General features: G+C 34.2%; 1 protein-coding gene across 1 annotated transcript; it reads left to right on the top strand.

Moving 5' to 3' along the window:
• The first annotated feature begins 8,917 nt into the window (after positions 1 to 8,917).
• LOC145247953 (interleukin-1 receptor-associated kinase 1-binding protein 1 homolog) lies at positions 8,918 to 23,998 on the top strand. Its single transcript, XM_080109600.1, has 3 exons — positions 8,918 to 9,313; positions 16,748 to 16,947; positions 23,623 to 23,998. Exons 1-3 carry the CDS (start codon positions 9,098 to 9,100, stop codon positions 23,876 to 23,878), a joined length of 672 nt encoding a protein of 223 aa, XP_079965726.1. The 5' UTR covers positions 8,918 to 9,097; the 3' UTR covers positions 23,879 to 23,998.
• Positions 23,999 to 26,130: the final 2,132 nt, after the last annotated feature.

Raw genomic sequence — 26,130 nt, 5'->3', positions numbered from 1 at the left:
CATCTAACCAAAAAAAAACAAAAACAAAAAAAACACTAATGAAAATGAAAGCACGTTCCCACACGCATGCATGTAGTCAGATATACATGCATACACGCATACACATATGCACACATCTATGCTCTCATTATATACATCTGCAAACATTAACCCTGGGCATGAGTTTATGCTCATATCTATGTATAACCATGTCTACATCGGACGAAAGTATTGCGCCTATGTACCCACAAATGAACTTAGATTTAAATCTATCCAGACGAATATGTCTATACCAATAACTGTCTGTATAACTGGGTGTGTATGTGTGTGTATGCACGCACGTGTACATTCACGTGGGCGTCCGTATGTGTATGCATGTGTGGATGTGAAAGTATATGTGCCCACTGCCTGCTGTCCACATAGTGTGTGAGAGCGTGCAGCCGTGTATATATGTCGATGTATGTGTTCACGAGTATTGGTATCAGTATGTGCGCGTGCGCGTGCGCTTGCATGTATGCATGGGGTGCAAGTATGCCTGAATCAATATGCGCATATGGGCCCATATAATCGCCTCCTTGGGAGCAGGGGCGTCGATGTGTGTATGTATCTGTGTATGAGTGCATCCATGCACGCGTACCCAATTTTAGCACCTTTAAGAAAATTTGACGTAAGCGAAAGCAACGCGGGTGTCTATGCATGCAGGCGCACATATGTGCATATATTTGCACGCCAGGGCAGGGATGTATGTGTACATGTGACCATTTCTTTTAAGTATATATGTGTGTACGTGCGCATGTGTGTACCCGTGCCCGCAACCGCTAGCTAACCCTCTCCAAACAACAACAAAATAAAAAATAAAAATAAATAAACCGAATCATATCCCCTCCGCCTCCAAACATAACTGAACACCCAATAAGTCAAGACATACTTACCTAGAAATCATCTCACCAACGAGACCCCAAAAACTTTAACATTAAGACTCGAATTTTAAAGTAAACCCCCTCCTCCCACCCCACATATTCCCCTTCCCCTCCATGTATCCCTATGTCCTCAGCCACACCAGAAATGAACTCTCCAGACCCTCCCCCACAAGTTCCTTAAACCCCAAAACTAATACATTACCGACACCTCAAGCGCCCCCCTCCCCTCTTCCCCTTTGTTCCCTTCCTCTCTTTCTTCCGCCCTCCTCGCAACCCCCTGACCTCATTCACTCTTTCACTCTTTCATCCCAAAATAGCAAACATTTCTGTAAAAGTCTGGGGAAGCTACAGACGGCAAAAAAAAACGGCCGAGTAGCTGAAACAATAATGTAACTTAACAGAAAGATACTGTAATAAAAAATAAAACGTACATATATATATATATATATATATATATATATATATATATATATATATATATATATATATTTGCTTTTATGTTTTTTTATAATAGATCAAGGGAGGCTACTCCTGTTGATTTTCCTTTTTATTTATTTTGTTTGTTTTTCTTTCTTTCGGGCGATATATTCTTTTTATCAAACTATAGCGAGATTTCTGAGTTTTCGTTATTTAATAGTTCTCTTAAAGTGATCCGATATATTTTTATAACTGACAAATGAAAAGAGTAAAAGATAAACCAACTTTTATTTTACGCTGATGGACATCAACTATGTTTTTCTTTTCATATTTCTGGTGGTGTTGATTTTATCAGCGGAGTTGCTTAGTTTGACGTGTTCTAGCTTGCATTTCAAATTTTTTCGTTTCCTCTTTTTTTTTTTTTTTTCTCTTCACTGTCACCGTCGCTGTTGTTGTTATGGTAACGGTTCACTTGGTCGTTTTAATTCCTTCGCGTCTTGGAATTTTCACCATTAAATCTATTTATTTTTATTAATACGATATTGATATATCTCAATATCGTTACACTAGGATAAAAATCCAGCTGAAAGAAACTCCTTCAAGGCCAACCACTGCATTATTTTAAGAAACTGGAATTTCAGTAAATACAAACATTTTTTTTATTATTATTGGAATCCTTTGAGATGAGTAATTTGTATATTTATTTATTTATTTATTTATTTATTTGCAGACTGCTATCCTTATCTTTATAGTTATTGTTTCATTACGTTTCGACCAACTCATACTCTGGCCTTCGTCAGGTGGTTAACCGCAACAGGATAGGAATGTTGAGTCTTTTAACTATATCCTTAGTAATTACGAAACGTTGTGAAACAATAACTATCAAGATGAGGATAACAGTCCACAAATAAATAAATGAATAAATAAATAAATAAACAAATTACTCATCTCAAAGGATTCACCTAATAACATGATATACCATTCGGATTCGACGATGGAAGAGCAGGTAAGAACAAAAAAAAAAATTGGATTTATAAGACTAAAAAAAAAACATCCAACCTTGATCGCCCTTCAGCGCCAGTGGCAGAGTGGATAGAGGTATTGAATCTCTACGGTTCCAGGTGAGTATTATCTGAAGACAGCAGTTTCAATTCTACCCAAAAACCGGCCAGAGGATTAGTTGGCCAAAACGTGGTGAGACGACAACAACTATGGAAGGCAGTAATTACTGAGGATACAGTTAAGGGACTCAGCATTCCTATCCCGTCATGGTTAACCACCTGACGAAGGTCATAGAATGGCCGAAAGGATGTGAAATAATATGAGGAGAGAATAACAGTCCACACATAAATAAAAAATTTCAGTATATTTTCTCAAAGAAATATATTTTCATATTTTTTATTATTAGATTCCTCCATGAATAAAACATTTGGTTTTAATTCAGTAGTTATTATCTCCCTTTCACCATCAACCCTATAGATCTTGTTATCGCTTTCAAAGCTAGTAGAAGTAATACGAACAAAGGGTACAGTAAAATCCCAGGTACACGGCATTAAAAATTAGTAACAATATACAGTACAGTATGTAATATACATGTACAAAATCAAAAAACATTATAAATAACACCGTCAAGTAGAGCAAATACCGTAACCAAGGTTCGGAAAACATCATATTCCATATCGTAACCTGGGAAAAAAAAAACGTATCCTGGGGTCACCGTATCCCGGGGTTTACTGTATTTTTATTTATTTATTTATTTATTTATTTGTGGACAGTTTACCTCATTTTCATAGTTGTTCAATCACGACGTTTCAGTTAAATTTTCCTATCACCTTCATGGCACAGTGGATAGAGGCGTTCTTGTAAATATTTTGTATGTTTTGTTTTGTTTAAATAAATATTTCTTTATTTTGACTCTGAGTTTTATTAGTCTTTTCTTTAAATTTGTTGCACGTTCATATCCCTATGTTGTATAGGAGGCTTCATATTAAAGGGTGATGCTGAGTCCATATCAAAAGAGATATGATGGGGAAACATTTATACAGTTCTGGGATGTTTCTTATAACATATATTAGCGAGGGTGATAGGGATACATGTTCTTGGGAGAGTTATGCAATGTTCATAATAAGATGTTTCACACAGTACCTTTTGGGTGTTGAAAGATGACACGACAACAGTTTTACAAAAATACGAAGATGATTCTGTATTCATTGGACTAGTCGAATGCTGATGACGTCAGAAATTCAAATTCGGGATCTCCATAGTTTACTGTCCTTCCTTTCGCTTCCAAAGGACTCTCAGCTCTCTCCCTGATTGACGAGCAGACTCAACTGTTCTGCCTCAACTACTGAAATCTGACTAACTCTAGCTCCTATATTGATAATCCCCTTTTTGCTATGACGCCAGAAGTGTGTTTCTAAAACGTGACCAACTCACGTGGACGTTTTTCCTAACACACTTTTGACAACAAAGAATTCTCAACTAACCTATTTTTTAACCTAACCTTTTTTTTTTTTACAATATATTTTTAATTTGTATCGTTCATTCTTTTAAGCTGGCATTTTTAATATTCAGTTTCATAAAAGAATGACAATCAATGCTTTTTTTTTACAATATAAACAATATCTAACTACTTTATAATAGAATTTAACAATAGGCTTTTTTAATATTCCGATTTCTAACATTCTTTTTCTGAATTTTGCTTACAAGGTTCGAGTCTTGGCTTATCCTTATCTCATTTTCACTTATCTAATATTTTTCTTATTTACATGGAAGGGGACAGCCTTTCCTTGTAACACCTATACAGAAACATAACAAATTGAAATAAACTTAGATCCATAAAAGCATGGCCTGTAAAACATCCAATCATTTGAGGCCCCCTAGCACCGCTCTGCTATTTTTAGTTTCGGAGAAAATAGAGTCTGAAAATATGGACACAGGGAGAGAGAAAGAGACCGACAGACAGACAGACAGACAGACACATAGCCGTTTCTATATTAAATTACTTCTATATTTCTCTTAGAGTTCTTATGGCATCTGTTCGATGGGGGGATTACTCTGTCTTTGATGTAATGGTCATTACTGACCAGCTGTGGTGCTCTTACCAGAGCGTTGCCATTGACTCTAATTCTGCACCATTCTGAGCAACTCAGCTAAGCGAATGTCTGCGATATCCTCTTTTTTTTTTAAACGGAAGTTACAACTTATCGAGACCAGGAAGCCACTCGGGGATAAGGGTTATTGTGCGTATTGTAATCAATGGGATAATATCGTAGCAATCGTTAGTAATACAGATTTGATAAAGTGTCTTACTTAAGGGGGTGGTTTATCAGGAATTTGTTTATGTTGGACTTGAAGACATCCAAGTTGTAGTCAGATGGGAAACAGGCAAACGGAAGAGAGTTCCACAGGCGTGCACTTCTAAGAAAGAAGCTTTGTTCATGGAATCTACGTTTTGATTTAGGCACAGATAAAGAGTGGGGGAAATTATTTACAGTGGTTTCAGCTAGACGAGTGTTTATCGTGAAAGATTGCAGAACAAGTAATGCAGTGATAATGACTTGAATTTAAGTTTAAAATAAAATAAGTCAAATAGCATGGTTTAATTATGCTTTAAACAGAAACATTACGTTTAAACACACCCCTCTCAAATCAAAGAAACCACTGTTGGTTTTATATTTCTGCTTGTGCGGTAATAAAACCTCTAAAATATAGTTATCATGTTAAACTGTATAAGGTTTTAACTTTGGTCAAAATCGCCTGTTCCTTCTTTATTTGACACTATCTCACTGATTACAGTACGTAATAGCCCTTATCCCCGAGTTGTTCCGGACCTTGATAAGTGGTGACCTCCATGTAAAAAAAAAAAAATATTAGGAATTAATAGGGATTAGTATTCAATGTGAAAGTGAGCACAATTTACCCTACTCACACATCAATTTCGAATTTTTTAAAAAATGACTTGATGCCATTCGAAACCAAAACATTTAGCGTCCCAGCTACTTTCCCTACCATTTGAGCTAACTTGAGAAATAGATAAGAAAGATTTAAAATTAAACGACTTCCATTTTAAGTCAACTGGCTATAAGTTTTGCCTGGTTTTAACCGGCACAAAATCTAGTTACATAATAAAAATAGAATCTCAGTTTTCTTTGCTTTGAGTGATGGAGGAGGGTGCAGGTGGTTTAGATGACAGCCCTCGCCCCTCAACCTCAATAATACTTTTTAAATTTTTATTAAGTGAAAAATAAGGTGTTTAAGTTGTTACAACTTATTTATTTATAAATTAAAACCAACACAAAGTCAAGTATCTGCAGAATGTCTTCTTGGTTCCTCCTCTTCTCTTTTCTCTCTCCCAACAATCGAACACAGCATATAATAACAAAACTCTAAAGCACGTCTGACAGCACTGACTTCTGCCAACAGCCTGCCCCTCCTCTTAACAACACAGGCTTTTTATATCGCAAAATCGTTCACCTCTATTTGCATATTCTTCTAACTCACGTGATCACTACTCTATAAATAAGAGTTTTGACCATTTCTTTTCTTTCTTTTTATTTATTTTTGGTGACCGACCCGCACGTGGTCTATCCAGGTAAGTCACGCATTTCTCCACACTCCCCCCTGATCTCATGATCACAAACAGGACATGCGGGCAATCGTCGTTGGCGGGTACTCCTTCGAAGAAGCACTTCCTCATTGCTGTTTTCTTCATTACCACCATCATTACTACTAGTCTGTTCCATTATCCCGTCTCGTGGTTCCATAGGCGGTGTCTCACAATCAGGGCAGGGGTCACCGTATCCCGGGGTTTACTGTATTTTTATTTATTTATTTATTTGTGGACAGTTTACCTCATTTTCATAGTTGTTCAATCACGACGTTTCAGTTAAATTTTCCTATCACCTTCATGGCACAGTGGATAGAGGCGTTCTTGTAAATATTTTGTATGTTTTGTTTTGTTTAAATAAATATTTCTTTATTTTGACTCTGAGTTTTATTAGTCTTTTCTTTAAATTTGTTCCACTTTCATATCCCTATGTTGTATAGGAGGCTTCATATTAAAGGGTGATGCTGAGTCCATATCAAAAGAGATATGATGAGGAAACATTTATACAGTTCTGGGATGTTTCTTATAACATATATTAGCGAGGGTGATAGGGATACATGTTCTTGGGAGATTTACACAATGTTCATAATAAGATGTTTCACACATTACCTTTTGGGTGTTGAAAGATGACACGACAACAGTTTTACAAAAATACGAAGATGATTCTGTATTCATTGGACTAGTCGAATGCTGATGACGTCAGAAATTCAAATTCGGGATCTCCATAGTTTACTGTCCTTCCTTTCGCTTCCAAAGGACTCTCAGCTCTCTCCCTGATTGACGAGCAGACTCAACTGTTCTGCCTCAACTACTGAAATCTGACTAACTCTAGCTCTTATATTGATAATCCCCTTTTTGCTATGACGCCAGAAGTGTGTTTCTAAAACGTGACCAACTCACGTGGACGTTTTTCCTAACACACTTTTGACAACAAAGAATTCTCAACTAACCTATTTTTTAACCTAACCTTTTTTTTTTACAATATATTTTTAATTTGTATCGTTCATTCTTTTAAGCTGGCATTTTTAATATTCAGTTTCATAAAAGAATGACAATCAATGCTTTTTTTTTTTACAATATAAACAATATCTAACTACTTTATAATAGAATTTAACAATAGGCTTTTTTAATATTCCGATTTCTAACATTCTTTTTCTGAATTTTGCTTACAAGGTTCAAGTCTTGGCTTATCCTTATCTCATTTTCACTTATCTAATATTTTTCTTATTTACATGGAAGGGGACAGCCTTTCCTTGTAACACCTATACAGAAACATAACAAATTGAAATAAACTTAGATCCATAAAAGCATGGCCTGTAAAACATCCAATCATTTGAGGCCCCTAGCACCGCTCTGCTATTTTTAGTTTCGGAGAAAATAGAGTCTGAAAATATGGACACAGGGAGAGAGAAAGAGACCGACAGACAGACAGACAGACAGACAGACAGACAGACAGACAGACACATAGCCGTTTCTATATTAGATTACTTCTATATTTCTCTTAGAGTTCTTATGGCATCTGTTCGATGGGGGGATTACTCTGTCTTTGATGTAATGGTCATTACTGACCAGCTGTGGTGCTCTTACCAGAGCGTTGCCATTGACTCTAATTCTGCACCATTCTGAGCAACTCAGCTAAGCGAATGTCTGCGATATCCTCTTTTTTTTTAAACGGAAGTTACAACTTATCGAGACCAGGAAGCCACTCGGGGATAAGGGTTATTGTGCGTATAGTAATCAATGGGATAATATCGTAGCAATCGTTAGTAATACAGATTTGATAAAGTGTCTTACTTAAGGGGGTGGTTTATCAGGAATTTGTTTATGTTGGACTTGAAGACATCCAAGTTGTAGTCAGATGGGAAACAGGCAAACGGAAGAGAGTTCCACAGGCGTGCACTTCTAAGAAAGAAGCTTTGTTCATGGAATCTACGTTTTGATTTAGGCACAGATAAAGAGTGGGGGAAATTATTTACAGTGGTTTCAGCTAGACGAGTGTTTATCGTGAAAGATTGCAGAACAAGTAATGCAGTGATAATGACTTGAATTTAAGTTTAAAATAAAATAAGTCAAATAGCATGGTTTAATTATGCTTTAAACAGAAACATTACGTTTAAACACACCCCTCTCAAATCAAAGAAATCACTGTTGGTTTTATATTTCTGCTTGTGCGGTAATAAAACCTCTAAAATATAGTTATCATGTTAAACTGTATAAGGTTTTAACTTTGGTCAAAATCGCCTGTTCCTTCTTTATTTGACACTATCTCATTGATTACAGTACGCAATAGCCCTTATCCCCGAGTTGCTTCCGGACCTTGATAAGTGGTGACCTCCATGTAAAAAAAAAAAATATTAGGAATTAATAGGGATTAGTATTCAATGTGAAAGTGAGCACAATTTACCCTACTCACACATCAATTTCGAATTTTTAAAAAAATGACTTGATGCCATTCGAAACCAAAACATTTAGCGTCCCAGCTACTTTCCCTACCATTTGAGCTAACTTGAGAAATAGATAAGAAAGATTTAAAATTAAACGACTTCCATTTTAAGTCAACTGGCTATAAGTTTTGCCTGGTTTTAACCGGCACAAAATCTAGTTACATAATAAAAATAGAATCTCAGTTTTCTTTGCTTTGGGTGGTGGAGGAGGGTGCAGGTGGTTTAGATGACAGCCCTCGCCCCTCAACCTCAATAATACTTTTTAAATTTTTATTAAGTGAAAAATAAGGTGTTTAAGTTGTTACAACTTATTTATTTATAAATGATTATCGTATTTAAATTATGCGAGAATATAGATTTAAAACAAAATTTTAAATATCAGTTTTAAAAAAAAAACTCGAAGGAATTACTTCTCCTGCTGTGATGTTTGAAAACAAAATAATCAACAGAGTTAATTCCCTTTACACTTTATTTTTTAAAAAAATAAATAAATAAGAGAGTTACTTCCCTTGTTACTTTTATTTGAAAATAATGTCGAGAGTTATTTCCCTTGAATTTCAAAAGTGCGCCGCTGCGCCGTTGTCAAGCAACAACGATAGATAAATATTCGCGCTTTTTTTATTTATTTATTCACTTAATAAGGAAAATAACCGCGTTCGTTCATTTTTAATAGAGTTATTATTATGAAAAAAGATTCAACTCATTCTTCATTTTAAATCTTTAAAAAGATGGAACAATCAGAAGATGAAAAAAATCAAATTTTTTCGAAATGCATTCGTCAAATCTCCGTTGTCGGTCTTGGTGAGGTTTCTTCGTCGCCGGACTGTTCCAGTTTCCAGGTTTGCATTCGATCCAGCAAGGAAAACCTCGACGATGTTAAAAACAGTGTTACAAGACGCGTTTCTTACATAGAACAGGTCGTGAAAAATTATGAATTCAACAAGGTAAAAACGCTTCCTCTTCATTATTGTAGCGAAATCCGACAGCCGAAACAAAAAATTAATTTTCGTTAAAAAAAAAAAAAGAAAAAACTGCTTGCTGTTTTTTTTTTTTTTAATCATATTCAATAGTAAGCAATGTTATCTACCTAATTGTAATGTCACGATTAGTAAAATATCACTGCATTATTACATAAAACATGTACTTTGTACAAATAGATGATTGTGTTTATCCACCATTAACAAGACAGACCGAGTTACTTCCCCTGACATGATGCTATTATTTGGTACTTGATCAAGACATTACAAAATGAAAATGTCGGGAAAAAAAAAAAAAAAAAAAAGGTTATATTGTATGTATCCGTTATGGAATGAAGTTTTCCGGAAAAAAATTTCACTTATTTTCATCAAGTAGTTTTCTTTTTTGTTTTTTCTGTTTGTTTGTTTTTTGTTTTTGTTTGTTTTTGTTTTTTTGTTTTTTTTACGGCGAATAAACAATTTGTTATGATACCAAGCAAAAGGTTCGATGTTTAGGAAGAGAAGCTAGTATTAAAGATGGGGAGGGAGTGTCGGCGCTTTAAATTGAGTTATCTCCCTGTGGCGGGTTCAAAAAATTCCAAGATGGCTGACTTCAACGCACTGTCATAAAAACGTGTTTTTCCACTGTAAAATAAAAATACTCGATCAAATTAAATGAAATTTTTTTTCGGAGATCTTCAGTCCACATCGGATACGTACAATATAACCTTTTTTGATATTTTCATTTTTTAATGTCTTGATTAAACTGTACAAGTGGCATTAATTTATGTTATGCACTAGAAATGTTTTTTGTAAACTATTTTCATTAATAATTTCTATCTTATCGTTTTTCATAATTTTTGGATAGTTTCATTACTGCGACATGACAATTCAGTAGATACCATAGGTTTCACTTGAAATTCAATTTTCATATTTCGCTACGATAACAAAAGAATTTTGTCACACAATTGGGTGATCATTCAAATTGGCACTTATGGCAATAATTAAAAGTTTTAAAAAAAAAATACAGAAAAAGATGCCATATTCCAAAAATTACATAAATCGTTTTTCATAAACTACCTAAATTTGTTTTTAAAACTAAAAAAAAAACTAAAAATTTACAATTTTTAGCGATTTTACTATATTGAACAAAAGGCTGATTTTTAACCTCTACACTTCGATTTTAGTTGTCCCCTTATTTATTTCATTGGATTTCCCAATACTTAACAAAAACACTACAATTCGCTTAGTTGTAAAATTTGATTTTCTTGAATAAAAAAAACTACTTGATTAAATTATATGATTTTTGGAATATGACATCTTCATTCTTTAATGTAGAAAAAATAAGGGAAGTGGGTGGAGGTCCAAGAAGGTCGATTCTACCCTGAGATGTCTTTGACTCTGCCATTTTATGTTGTTATTGAGAGGTTGGCTCTTGGTTATATATTGAACATGCCTTGGGCCAGAGGTGGTTCATCATTTGGTGCACGCCACTTCGTTCGAGAGTTCTGAGGGATGCCAACGTCGTTCATGTTCTGCGGTGTTCCCTGTTTGCAAGTCTGCGCATGGTGTGAGGTATGGTGCGGATGGGGGCCTCTGCAGAATGCAAGGGTTGTTGGTTCCTTTCGGAAAGAGTCAATGCGTCATATTTTTTCAACTAGCAGTTAACTGACTCCCGAGTTGGGGTTGTGAAATAGCAATCATTTCGCAACCTTTAAAATGGCCCCTTCTCAGACCATCCAGCCCAACTATGGTCGGAATTAAATTTTCAACATTAACGAGTATGTACATTATACAGACCTTTCAATATTTTATTTACTTTTAAATAAGTGCCAATTTGAATAAGCACCCACAATTCTACTGTTGAAGCCGTTAATCCATGACTATGGTAGCATTTTTTGTTTGTTTATTGATATTATGATTATCATAATGATCATTATTGATATTATGATTATATATCATTATTGATATTATGATTATATATCATTATTGATATTATGATTATATATCATTATTGATATTATGATTATCATCAAGATCATTATTGATATTATGATTATATATCATTATTGATATTATGATTATCATCAAGATCATTATTGATATTATGATTATCATCAAGATTCCTCATGGATTTTGAGTTCAACTTTCTACCAAACGGAAGCCTCGCCGGTGTATACTGTAAAAGTCCCTTATTTACATAATATCCCTTCCTAGCATTGCCCAATCATAAAATATGCTGAAATATACTATTTTAATTCATGCAGATTTCATATTTATTATTAAAAACGGCAATTCAGAAGTATGGGCGACCCTAAATCTCACTGTACCGGCTACCAACCTAGACTTCCTATTTTAAAAAAATGCTACTATTTTATTGTTGTTTTTAATAGAATACAATGTAGTATTCCAAAAATATATTACTTTATCAAATTTTTATTGATTTCTGAATATGTATTGGAAAAATAGGATACAAATATTTTGATGAAAAGAAGGAGGAGGCTAATGAGGCGATAATTTAATGGGTTAGTTTTTTTCACCAGAATTCTTGTAAACTGGTACCACAGAAACAGTTTTCCAGCAGTCAGGAAAGCATGATAGTTCTGGCACTTATTGAGTTTGGAGAGAACTGGAGCAACCTCAGCAGAGCATTGTTTTAATAGTACAACCGGGATGAGATAAAGTCCACATGCTTCTGAGGTGTCTAGGTTTTTTGATATCATGTACTTGAGAAGGGGTGATTTTAAGATCATCTAGTGTGGTTTCTGTCCACAAAGGAAAATCAGGGAGGGAGTGGTTTGCTAGGTCCAATGTAGAGTTTGAGGTAAACTGTAAGGAAAGCATGTTAACTTTCTTGGTTGCTGTGCAAAAAACCACATGATTGTTGGATAATGGGGGAATTTCACTCTCAACATCTTCTGTAAATTTTCCTAAGTTTATTCCAATCAGGTTTTAGGCGTGATAAGAGGAATTTATTTCTATGAAGACAGCTTTGTGTAGCATCTAACATTTTGTTTAAAATTTCGTCTTTAGAATTCACTATGTAGTATGCTTCAAGTTAACACAGATTACACCTTTTTGATTTACTCGGTTTATAATTTCTACCCTTATCTGCTATTGACCATTTTAATTCAAATTCTTTTTTATTGTTATGTAGTTTCCTAACCCAATCACCTAATGCATCCTAACTCTAACCCTAACCCAATCACCTAATGCAGTTGCGTTCTTATTTTTAATATTTTTGTTCTATTCTTATTTCTATTATTCACATCCCTATTTCGTTCATTCTCATTTTCATTCTCAAAGTCCAATTTTAAATGATGCAGCATGGTTTCTGTATCTGTCCTTTAAAAAAATTCCATCTCCCCCTAGGTACATCTTTTTACTATTATCCACCTTAATTTCACATTTGTATACAATTTTCGAAATTAAACAATTGCCTTTTAATGGACATTCGTTAGGTATTCTACAGTTACATTTTCTCTCCAAATTTAGTTGCCCTGATTCAATCCTATTATTATTCACTATTTCGTTTATTTTACCAATACTATTATTAAAGAGACTGAAACAATGACATAGCATTCAACTTTATTAAAAACTAGCAGGGAGACCCGAGGTTGCCTAGGATTGAATGATGATCAACGAATGTTTTCCATTCCCATATTTTTATCAAAATTGGTGAAATCGCCCATTTTCAATCAAATTGATCGATTGCCTGCTCTCGTTGGGGACCCTTCAGAGTGCATCAGGTGGAAGCTTCACACAGCTCCCTGAAGCTTCATTGTCTTTTGGCTTATGTGATCATAAAACTTCTCAAATGCACCTGTGATGTTAGTCTGTGTAAGGTGTTAACTTTAGTCAAAATCGCTTGTTCTTTCTTTCAGCGGATTTTTCCAATTATTGATACTTATCGAAGACATTCCAATACGAAACCTATTGAAGAATACTGCCAGGCACATAATATTTCTTTGTGTGTAATTTCATAAAAATCGACCCAGCTGTTTAAGTTTATAGGGACAAACTCGTACACACACAAATTTCCTTTTATATGACAGTCAAGATAAATAATAAATGAATATTAAATATTCAGCTTCATCTTTGCTTTGCAAATTCATTCTTATTCAAATCAACCAAAACTATATAAATGTTATTATTAGTATTACTTGATATATATATATATATATATATATATATATATATATATATATATATATATATATATATATATACAGGTGGCAAAAAGAAAGTCCGCACTTGTAATTTTTTCAAAAACTGCAAATTTAAGCTAAATTTAATGTAACTGTTTAAACAAACTACACCTCATTTGATTGGCCTTTTATTCTTCTATAATTTTACCTGTTCATATTTGACTTTTAATTGAAATATTCTAGTGTTCACGTCAATTTAAGAAAATAACTTCAAATTGAGGAGACAAAAAGAAAGTCCACACAATGAAAAATTATTTAAATGTAACTTTAGGACATTAATGCGACACAAATACAACAGGGACATGATGAACAAGTTAATATTTAGTAGTATAGCACTTCTGTAATTTGACAACCTGCATTCTTTGTGGAATTCCTTGAATTAGACTGCAGCAATACTCCGGGGAAAAGGCATCCTACTTTTCTTTAATTTTTTCCCAAAGTTCTTCCAAATTTGAAATTTTATCATTGCGTAGCTATTGCTTGATGTAATGTCATATGTTTTCGATAGGATTGAGGTCTGGAGATTGTGCAGGCCAATCCAAACACGGAATATCATGCTCTTCCAGGAACCTCTTGACATTGCCAGCTGTGTGAATGGGAGCATTATCCTGCATGAACATGGGATTATCATCTAAATTCCGACCAAAGTAGGATACAAAATGCTCAGTCAACATATAAATGTACTTGGTGAAATTAATTTTACCTTGCAAGCGAACTATAGGCCCTGGACCATTGGTACTAATAATGCCCCACACCAAAATTGAACCTCCTTGCAGCGTTGAAACTGAGCACCTAGGATTAAATTTTTTGTCTTTCCTCTGAGGGACGTACTACCTACCATCACTGCCTAGCCTATTGAACTTGCTTTCATTGCTAAAAAGCACTTTGGACCAATATGAAGAGTCATTATCTTCATTGCATCTGACGAAGTTCAAACAGCGCTTTCTGTTCTTTACAGAAATCATTGGTTTGCATCTTGCAATATATCCTCGCAAATTAAATTTCTTTAATCTGTTCTGGACAGTAGAAAGAGAGCACTTTTTAACTGTTGTTGCATTTGGGGGGCCGTTTCAAATCTGTTTCTTAGGCTGCAGATCTTGATAGCATTGTCTTCCCTGTTAGAAGTAACTCTAGTACGACCAGATTTAGGGGCATCATGAACACTGCCGATGTTTTGGTGCTTTTGCACAGTCTTTCGTACCGTTTTCTCATCACATTTCAATCTGTGGCTGATTTCTCAATTGTATAAACCAGAAATGTGGAGATTAATGAGCTCCTCACGATCACTATGAGACGGTCATGGCATATGGACTAAATGTTACATTGTATAACTTGTAACAACAATTATGATTAGAGATGCTTTTTTGCCTGTTGGTGGATATTTTAAACTGATTTAGTGGCGATAATTTAAGCTGGTTTGAAGCGAATTTGTTGTTGTGGACTTTCTTTTTGTCTTCTCAAGTTGAAGTTATTTTTTAAAATTGATGTGAACACTAGAATACTTCAATTAAAAGTCAAATATGAATGGGTAAAATTATAGAAGAATAAAAGGCGAATCAAATGAGGTATAGGTTTTTTAAACAGTTACATTAAATTTAGCATATATTTGTAGTTTTTGAAAGAATTACAAGTGCGGACATTCTTTTTGCCGGCATTGCATGTGACACAGAAATCAAGAAGAAAATTAAAGACAACTTTTAACAGCATGAAATGCATTTTTACTAACAGTAAAATAAGCCTCAAGACAAAGATACATGTTATAGGAGCCTATGGATGTGAATGCTGGACTCTAACCAAAGACACAGAACAACAACTAAAAGCAATGGAGATGTGGTTTATGCGGAGAATCATGAAAGCCTAACGGACAAAAAGAAAAAGAAATGAAGAAGTGATGGACATGGCTGGATACAAGAGATTCCTTCTCAATACCATCAGAGAAAGACAACTCAAATTTTTCAGCCAAATAATCAGGGCTGACGGAGTAGAGAAACTGCTATGGAGTGGCAAAATATGTGGAAACAAAAGCAGAGGAAGACAACGCACAGACAATTTAAACGAATTTGCAACGAATAAAGAAGGTACCAACAATGAGTTCATGAATAAGACCAAGAACAGGGAAGAATAGAGAACCATGATCATTGATGTCTGCAAGACAAGATCAGCATTTTTATCTTCAAATATTTATTTATGGTGTTTGGTTTGGGGTTTTTTTGGCTTGGTTGGTTGGTTGGTTGTTTTTGTTTTACGGCATATCAACCCTTTTCAGGTTATTTATGCCGAATCCAAAGATTTTGAAGAAATTTTTTGAATAGAATATATTTGTTTTTTTCAAGTCTGTTTCTATTTAACCCATAGTTGGGACCCTAACAGGTACTACCACTCCGGGTCAGAGTGGACCTGGGAGCAATGGCAATTAAGGGGTGGCTCCACACTCTCTAAAGCCTGCAAGCTGGGGCCTCACCATCGGATATAGTTTAAGGTCATATCCAGGACCAGCGGGCACTTGAAGAAGAAGATAAATACATGGTAGCTTCCTTCAGTCTTGACAGACTATGGATACCCACTGTAAAGGTGTCTACATATGGAATTATTGTGGCAAGAGTTGTGCAATTTCCAACAACACCTCTCCTGAGTCAGCATTGTTGAATACCAGTGGCAAGTAGAGGTTCAGGACGACTGGAAACAATGCTGAGATAAGTGGAGAGCACATACAGCGCTTGCTATACCCAAATCGTCATCTATCTGGTACTAGCCAGGTTCAACATTGCTTAACTTCGATAATCTGATGAGAACCAGTCAGTTAACGTGATTATTCTGTTATATATATAATATATATTCTGTTATATATATAATATATATTCTGTTATATATATAATATATATTCTGTTATATATATAATATTCTCTGATAAATCGTAGACGATGAAACACGTGTCAGCAGATAATTACTTTTTAAAAAATATATATGCCGTTCCCCATTTGGGGGGTACCAAATTGGTAAAAGGGAAAATTATTTGCATTTAGGTAAAAGTGCACTTATGTATAAATAATTGAATTCATTCAGGAAGTATCGCAAACAAATACATAACATATATATATATATATATATTTTGACCTGTTTGTTTTTTTCAAATCAACCTAAACTATATAAATGTCATTAATATTATTACTTGATATGCATTAAAACATTTCAACCTATTTTTTTTTTTTTCAAGGAAACCAAACTAGAAGTTTACACAACCTTTTCCAAAGAAGACAAACTGAATGTTTTAGTGGCTGACATAAAACTGAGTTTTTTAAATTCCAAATCCTGTGATAATCTGAGAAATCTTTTGATTGAAAAACTCGATTCGAATGCTGTCGATGTTGGACCTGTTCAGTTCTACCACAGTTCACAAAACATAGAAAAACTCAGGTAAACAAACATGTTTAAATTTTTTTGTTTATTCATTTTCTTATTTATTTATTTTTTTTTTTTTTGCCTTTCTGTGTTGATGAGTAGCATTTTCCAAAACAATGTCTCAAGACGATATTTATTTCTCTCTCACCGCAAGGAACATGACACCAGGGTCAGAAAGTGAAATCGAATAATCAGCCTCCAAAGGGGGAGCAGTCTAACTCTGCAAAAGATGCCTGTGCAGTCAAGTCAACATTTTCAGCAGGGCCCTCAGTTCATTAGAAATAAACTAATACTCTTCTCAAAGAGAGAAGGCAAAGCCTGGTAGGGTGAACCTCCTAAAACTGCACAGAAATAACATTACACTGCAATTAATAGGAAACAGTTTATTACAGGAATTGTCATATCTGTTGATTTTGGGGGCCACAAAACTACTAAAAAAAAAAAAATAGGCTACTTCTCTTTTTCTAAAATAAATAAAATAAAATGAAATAAATAATCTCTTCGTATCAATGGATTATCTCCCTTGTATTCGAAAATAACTTTATCTGATTGGACAAGATAATTCTTTGACCAATCAATAGACACTTACTTTGTACAAGATGAATGTGGAAAGGTTAGTTTTCCAATATTGAGGAGTATCATTTTTAAATTGTCTCTAAACAAAACACAATTTAAAAAAAAAAGGTTCTAATCTTTGTCTAAAATAAATAATCTCTCTTCATCTGTTGTCAGTGAATTGTCTCCCTTGTATTCTAAATTGGAAACGGCACTAACCCTATGCGGGTTTATTTGGCTTCCTCTAAAGGAGGAAGTTCCACGGGAGTATGAAATTTACAAGTGGTCCCTAGTCGCATGTATATCCCTGTTAGGGGAAATGATGACGTTAGGTTTTTGCAAATTTTGCAGGGAGGTGTCAGTGTCTGCCTACGTACAGCGACTGGAATTCCCAAATTGGTCAGCCATCTAGAACTGGTTGGTTGGTTGTTTTTGTTTTACGGCATATCAACCCTTTTCAGGTTATTTAATGCAGAATCCAGTGATTTTGACGAAAATTTTTTTAATAGAATATTTTTGTTGTTTTCAAGTCGGTTTCTATTTAACCCATAGTTGGGACCCTAACAGGTACTACCACTCCGGGTCAGAGTGGATCTGGGAGCAATGGTAATTAAAGGGTGGCTCCACACTCCCCAAAGCTCGCAAGTTGGGGCCTCACCACTGGATATAGTTTAAGGTCATATCGAGGATCCCCATTGAGGGACTTTTACCCTCTGCAGGGGGGCAGTCGGCGTATTCTAATGTCCCACCGACAGGGCCACATCTAGAACTGAGTAAGCTTAATGTTGCTTAACTTCAGTGATTTAACGAGAACCGGTGTGTTAACGTGATTATGCTATATTCTAAATTAACATCATCTGATTGGGCAAAACAATTGGGCTAAAAGGATGTTTTGAGAAAAAGAAAGGGTAACAAAAGAATAAGACAGACTATCTATGACACAAAAGGGAAAAAATTTCCATATAAAAGTTATTGAGACTCAGGCATACTACAGAAAGAAATTCCAATGGAAATCCTAAATGACTCATTGAAATTTCTGTCTCAATAAGCCAACATTCTCCGATGGAGGTATCTCCGAACTCTGGTCCCCCCTCACCAATATTTCATGAAAAACACCCGTCAGGCTGAAACCACTGTCAATAATTTTCCCTACACTTTATCTGTGCCTAAATCAAAACGTAGATTCCATGAACAAAACTTCTTTTTTAAAAGTGCACGTCTGTGGAACTCTATTTGCCTGTTTCCCACCTGACTATAACTTGGATGTCTTCAAGTCCAACATAAACAAATTCCTGATAAACCGCCTCCCTTAAGTAAGACACTTTATCAAATCTCCATTACTAACGATTACTACGATATTATCCTATTGATTACTGTACACGCAATAACCCTTATCCCCAAGTGGCTTCCGGGCCTTGATAAGTAGTGACTACCATGTAAAAAAAAAAACTCAGTGCTTGAAATACAAGTGTGCCAAATGTTGCCATGGCAAGAAGGATTGAGTAAGAAAAGATGCAGATAAAAAGTAAATAAATTATGTCCAGATCCTTAAAAAAGAAGATATTAAAGCTAAATTTCATGGAGAGAGTTTCTTCCTTTGGACTGTTGGACTTCAGAATTCCTTCCCCGTCTCCTGCTTTCCTGACTGTACTAACCTGCAGAAGTTTAAATATAATGTGAACAAACATCTTGCTGCTCAACTCCTTACAACCCTTATTAGACATGATCCCAAAGCTTACATCCAACAGCCTTGTTTGGGATTAAAATAAAAAAAAAATTTTTAATAAAAAAAAAACAACTATACAAACCTGATTTATCTATCTATCTATCTATCTATCTATATAGCGAATAAATGACAAAAGACTATATTCCAAAGTTCATGATGTTGACCATCTTATAATTTATTCCTTTAATTCAGTTGACTTATACAATTCTTGACAGTGTCTGTTTCGAAGTGCAAAATCAATCACTTAATTATTATATCAATCAGTGAATCTATTATGCCCTTAACTCATTGGAAGAAATAGCAAAAATCAATCCGTCAAAAGGAATTGAAGTGTGATTGACATGATTAAAATCCGAAAATTGGAAGAGAGACTAAAAATACCTTTTTATTTTCCCATTACGCCTTATTGGATTTTTATCAAAGGACCGCTATATATATATATATATATATATATATATATATATACACGCACCCATAGGCACACTGAAAAATATAAACGTTTCCTATTTATTTCAAGACTGCATCAGGATGATTATATTAAAGAAAATAAAATAATTGTTCAATATTTGAAAAATGTACTATTTCAGATCGAAAAAGTCATTGGCATATCGAAAAGTGTATAGCTTTATGCAGTGAGTGTGATTTTTAACATCACTTATAGCCGTTTATATATTTAAAAAAATATGATGCACTTTTTTTTATTAAATATTCAAATGTGGATCCATAACTGAAATGACATGAGTGTATCTGTCAAAAGAAAATAAAGTGGTGACTACCATGTAAAAAAAAAAAAAAAAAAACTCAGTGTTTGAAATACCAGTGTGCCAAATGTTGCCATGGCAAGAAGGATTGAATAAGAAAAGACGCAGATAAAAAGTAAATAAATTATGTCCAGATCCTTAAAAGAGAAGATATTAAATCTAAATTTCATGGGAAATTTAGATCAAAGGAAGATGATGTAATGAATATGAGTACATCCGGGTCTTCCTTCCTGGCAAGATTGTGATTGGCTGGTTAAGTTATAAGTACCGACTGGTGGAGCCACCTAGGGAGTGACATTTAAAGGTATGCAAGCCTCACACTAGGAAAACTGACTGCAACCACTAAGACTCATTCAATTTGGCGACTTGCCTATTCTTGCTTGAACTATAGCAAGACCCACTTAACTACTTCAAAACAACATGCATCCCTTTCACGGGACGTATCATGCATCTATTACTAATCTCTCATTTTTTAGATAGGGTCTAAAATAAAGAGTCTCAAATCTAATAAGTCCCGCACTATCGGTCAAGCTCCAAACCCTGTCTCATCGCCTCAATGTTGCATCTCTGTACGTGTTTTACAAGTGTTTTATTGGAATGTGCTTTGATGAACTTGTAGCACTTGTGCCACCGAATTAACCTGACAAACAGCAAAATCCCACCCCTTCACTGCTGGAAGTCCCTAGATTCTGGAAAGCCTTCTATCCTGAGAGTTTCTTCATTTGGACTATTGGACTTGAGAATTCCTTCCCAGTTTCCTGCTTTCCTGACTGTACTAACCTGCAGAAGTTTAAATATAATGTGAACAAACATCTTGATACTCAACTCCCTGCAACCCTTGTTAGACACGATTCCAAAGCTTACATCCAACAGCCTTGTTTGGCCTTAAAATAAGTAAAAAAAAAAATGAAAAAATAAACTATAAAAACACGATTTTTCTATCTATCTATCTATCTATCTATTTCTATAGCAAATAAATGACAAAAGACCATATTCCAAAGTTCATGATGTTGACCATCTTATAATTTATTCCTTTAATTCAGTTGACTTATACAATTCTTGACAATATCTGTTTCGTAGCTTAAAATCAATCACTTAATTTTTTATATCAATCAGTGAATCTATTATGCCCTTAACTCATCAGAAGAAATAGCAACGATCAATCCGTTAAAAGGAATTGAAGTGTGATTGACATGATTAAAATCCGAAAATTGGAAGAGAGACTAAAAATACCTTATTTTCCCATTACGCCTTATTGAATTTTTATCAAAGGACCGCTATATATATATATATATATATATATATATATATATATATATATATATATATACACGCACCCATAGGCACACTGAAAAATATAAACGTTTCCTATTTATTTCAAGACTGCATCAGGATGATTATATTAAAGAAAATAAAATAATTGTTCAATATTTGAAAAATGTACTATTTCAGATCGAAAAAGTCATTGGCATATCGAAAAGTATATAGCTTTATGCAGTGAGTGTGATTTTTAACATCACTTATAGCCGTTTATATATTTAAAAAGATATGATGCACTTTTTTTTATCAAATATTCAAATGTGGATCCATAACTTAAATGACATGAGTGTATCTGTCAAAAGAAAATAAAGTGGTGACTACCATGTAAAAACAAAAAAAAAAAACTCAGTGTTTGAAATACCAGTGTGCCAAATGTTGCCAATAAATTTATTCCTTTAATTCAGTTGACATTTACAATTCTTAATGGTATCTGTTTCATAGTGCAAAATCAATCACTTAATTATTATATCGATCAGTGAATCTGTTATGCCCTTAACTCATCAGAAGAAATAGCAACAATCAATCCGACAAAAGGAAATAAAGTGTGTTTTTGTCATTTATTCACTATATTGCTCTGTAATTACATTGAGCTTCTTAAATTAGGATTGGTATATATTATAAGAAAATATATTTCCACAGAAACGGTCTCTAACAAACTACTCTGTCAAGTTTTGGTCTACGCACTTCTATTTCTTGTTCTCTTTCGGTGGAGGAGAAATCCTTCACGACTGAGACAATTTTTATTTTTGTACCTTTTCTCCACGTTAAAAAAACGACCCTGGTGTCTAACTCTGTCCCGTGGGGAGGCATAGTAAATAGGTACAAACTTGAAACTTGATATATAGGGTATTTGGATCCGTAGAACAAATTTGATTTGGTATTTTAGCCAGTAAGAATAGTTAAAATTGAAATTTGGCCGGCATAAGTTGACTTAACGTGTTACTTCTACTTATGAGTTTATACCTTTTAATAACGTGATTTTTTTTAAAAGTTTTTATATGCGTATGGACTTGACTCATATTTTTATTTCATAACTTTTAAAATCACGACTATATATTGGGTACAATATAATAATCAATAGAGGATTGACTCTATAATAATAAATACAAAATCTGCATGAATTAAAATATCATATTTAAACATATTTTACGATTGGGCAATGTCAGGTGGCATGCTAGTATATTCATAAGAGTCACCTTGTTTGTGGGTGTGCAGAACAGACTTTACTAAAATATTCTGTCAATTTTTGGTCTATGGATTTGATACTTGATATATATAGAGGATTCAAACCTGTGGAACAAATACAACTTTCTTTTTAGCTGGTAAAAATAGTTGCTATGGGATTAAAATTTTAAAATTCCATACTTGGTAAGTATAAGTCGACTAAGCATATCTTATTCGCATGCACAAATATACATTTATATGTTTAACTACATTCATTTTTAAAGTTTTAATATGCACTGCTCAAATGGTAATGAATAATGCTGGAGAGCTATGTGTTTTGGTTTCAATTCTAGCTGATGGCACCAAAGTCATATTTATTTATTTTTTTTACTTTTGAAATCATTACTATATATTTGGTACAATACAATAATAAGAGTCCATCTGGGCAGGAGCAGCTAGAAAGAACTTGTCCTGCCTTGATAGAGTTCAAAATAGACTCCGTAGCCTCGTAGGAGATGTCCTTTTCTCTTCCCTGCAACCTCTATCTTACAGAAGAGATGTTGCGAGCTTATCTCTGATGTATCGTTATTTTCATGGAAAGTGTTTGACTGAGCTTCAATCTATGGTCCCCCCTCGCCAAACTTTCACAAGAAATACTCGTCTAGCTGAAAACACTATCAATAATTCCCCCCACTCTTTATCTGTGCCTAAACCTAAACGTAGATTCCATGAACAAAGCTTCTTTCTTAGAACTGCACACCTGCGGAATTGTCTTCCGTTTTCCTGCTTTCCAGCTGACTACAATATGATTGTCTTCAAGTCTAACGTAAACAAGTTCTTGATAAGCCGTTCCATATAAGTTAACAAATTTACCGAATTTTCATTACTAATGATTACTATATTTTCGAATTTCTACTGTACATTCTTTAACCCTTATCCTTGAGTGGCCTCTTGGCCTTGATAATGTGGTGATGCCTGTGTAAAAAAAAAAAAAAAAAAAAAAATACAAAATTTGCATGAATTAAATTATCATATTTAAGCATATTTTATGACCAAGCAATGTCGGGCGGTCTGCTAGCGTTGATGTAATTTTGTTTTGTTTTTTTTATTGTAATGCCAACATAATTTTATCTTTTTACTTTTTTTTTTTTTCCTGTTTGTCAGACTCAAGGCTAGTCTCTTGGCTATTGACAATGCCAAGAACAAGGCATGTGCCATGGCCGAAACGATGAACCAGTACCTTGGGCGTCCTCTTGTCGTGCGTGAAGAGAAGAGTCAAGAATGGTTTGGCCTGCTTCCCAACAGCTGCCCAGAGAAAGAGATTGGATTTTCTAGACAACAGCAAATCAAGATGGCTACCAAAAATGTCAGGTGTGAGATCCATGCACAGTTTGAACTGTTACAGAAAGATCATATGTAGACGGACGCTCACGAAAGTGTGTGATTTGAAGCGGGCGGGTATGTAAATGAAACCTGATCTTGAAAGTTGTGTACGGATTTCAAAATGCAGTAAATTGACGAACCTATCTTTGACTAGGTATTTGCTTCTCACTGTGTCTTTACTTCAAAGTATATTGGATGATATCCTCTTCTCTTCTTTTAAAGCCTTTTTCTCACATAACAGGCATTACTAGTCTTTCTCTGCTCCGTTGCTATTTTATGGCAGCTGCTCACCTGAGCTCCAATCTATGGTTCCCCCCTGTAAACATTTACCACAAAAAACTCATCCCGCTACAACCACTGTCAATAATTGCCCTTTCTCTCTGTACCTAAAATTAAATGGAACTTCCCCGAGCAAAGTTATTTTCTTAGAACTGTCCATTTGCAGAACACAATACCACAGGGCTGATTCCCGGCTGACTACAAAATATCACAGGGCTACTTCCCAGCTGAATTCAGCCTAATAGTTTTCAAGCCCAATGGAAACAAATTCTTGTTGAGCCTTCCTCTTAAATAATCAAATTCTGCACCGTTTTGATCACCATTACCGATCATCATGATGTCGTCTTTATCCTCGAATGACCTTTGGGCCTTAGTAAATGTTGACTCTAGTAAAAATAAGTATTAAAAACATACAAAAGCATGTAACACTAGTGTGTTTAAATGTAGTAAATTAATATTTACTTATGAAAATATTATTACAAGCCCTTTCAACCAGGATTGGGCCTCTTTAAGAGAATTATAATAAGCTGCCAACTTTAGCATAATGTAATGTTCTGGCGTCTGCTGTTGAACACTATCGAACTATCTTTTGGTATTTATCTGCTTGCCTTGCATTATATACTGAACTTTTTTCTCTTTGCTTTCCCATGATAATGTTTGATGGCCTGGAGGTTGTATACTAATCTGCAGGGTTAAAGGTAACTTTATGATTGGGTTTGAATCTTCCAACAAGCAGTAATTATCACTTCCTGCACTAATGATGGCATGAATATGGATGAAAGAAATATACAGTAAATACATTTAAGCAAAAAAAAAAAAAAAATTTTTTTTTTAAAATACAAAATACAGAAAAATCAGATAAATTAAAGAGAATAGAAAACTACACAAATTTATAAAAAATATATTACAACGAGGCTACTTTCTGGCTGACTATAACATAGCTGCGTTCAAGTCAGATGCAAACAAATTCTTATCGAACTGTCCTCTTGAATAATAAATTTCTAACCAGTCACAGCCATTGTAACTAATTCCTTTCATGTTTCACTGTCTACCTGTCAAACGCAATAACCTTTATCCTCAAGTGGCCTTTGAATCTTGATAAGAGGTGATTCATTAACAAAATAATAACTAGCAGAACTCGTAGAAATTCCACGGTGGTTTAAAATTTTTAAATCCTTGATTACCATGTAAAAACATAACTGTGCATATATTTTCCTAAACGTAAAAATACATTTGTGAGGGATGATCTATCGATTGTAGTTTAACTGGCAGTTTAAAATCAATAAATATTTACTATTTAAACATTATTTCAACAAAATCAAATAAAGAAAGACAATTAAAAGAATCAATTTGGCATCAAAAAACAGGGCCAATTTTTTCCGATTCCGACCAAATGTTTTTAATGATTTTAAAAACAGATAAATTAAAGAGAATAGAAAACTACACAAATTTATAAAAAATATATTACAACGAGGCTATTTTCTGGCTGACTATAACATAGCTTATTTCAAGTCAGATGTAAACAAATTCTTATCAAACTGTCCTCTTGAATAATAAATTTCTAACCAGTCACAGCCATTGTAACTAATTCCTTTCATGTTTCACTGTCTACCTGTCAAACGCAATAACCTTTATCCTCAAGTGGCCTTTGAGTCTTGATAAGAGGTGATTCATTAACAAAATAATAACTAGCAGAACTCGTAGAAATTCCACGGTGGTTTAAAATTTTTAAATCCTTGATTACCATGTAAAAACATAACTGTGCATATATTTTCCTAAACGTAAAAATACATTTGTGAGGGACGATCTATCAATTGTAGTTTAACTGGCAGTTTAAAATCAATAAATATTTACTATTTAAACATTATTTCAACAAAATCAAATAAAGAAAGACAATTAAAAGAATCAATTTGGCATCAAAAAACAGGGCCAATTTTTTCCGATTCCGACCAAATGTTTTTAATGATTTTAAAAACAGATAAATTAAAGAGAATAGAAAACTACACAAAT

Source organism: Euprymna scolopes, chromosome 26, assembly GCF_053919585.1.
Source record: "Euprymna scolopes isolate OS-2025 chromosome 26, ASM5391958v1, whole genome shotgun sequence".
Taxonomy (NCBI): domain Eukaryota; kingdom Metazoa; phylum Mollusca; class Cephalopoda; order Sepiida; family Sepiolidae; genus Euprymna; species Euprymna scolopes.
The sequence above is the reverse complement of the archived record's forward strand: the minus strand, read 5'-3'. Positions and strand labels throughout refer to the sequence as shown.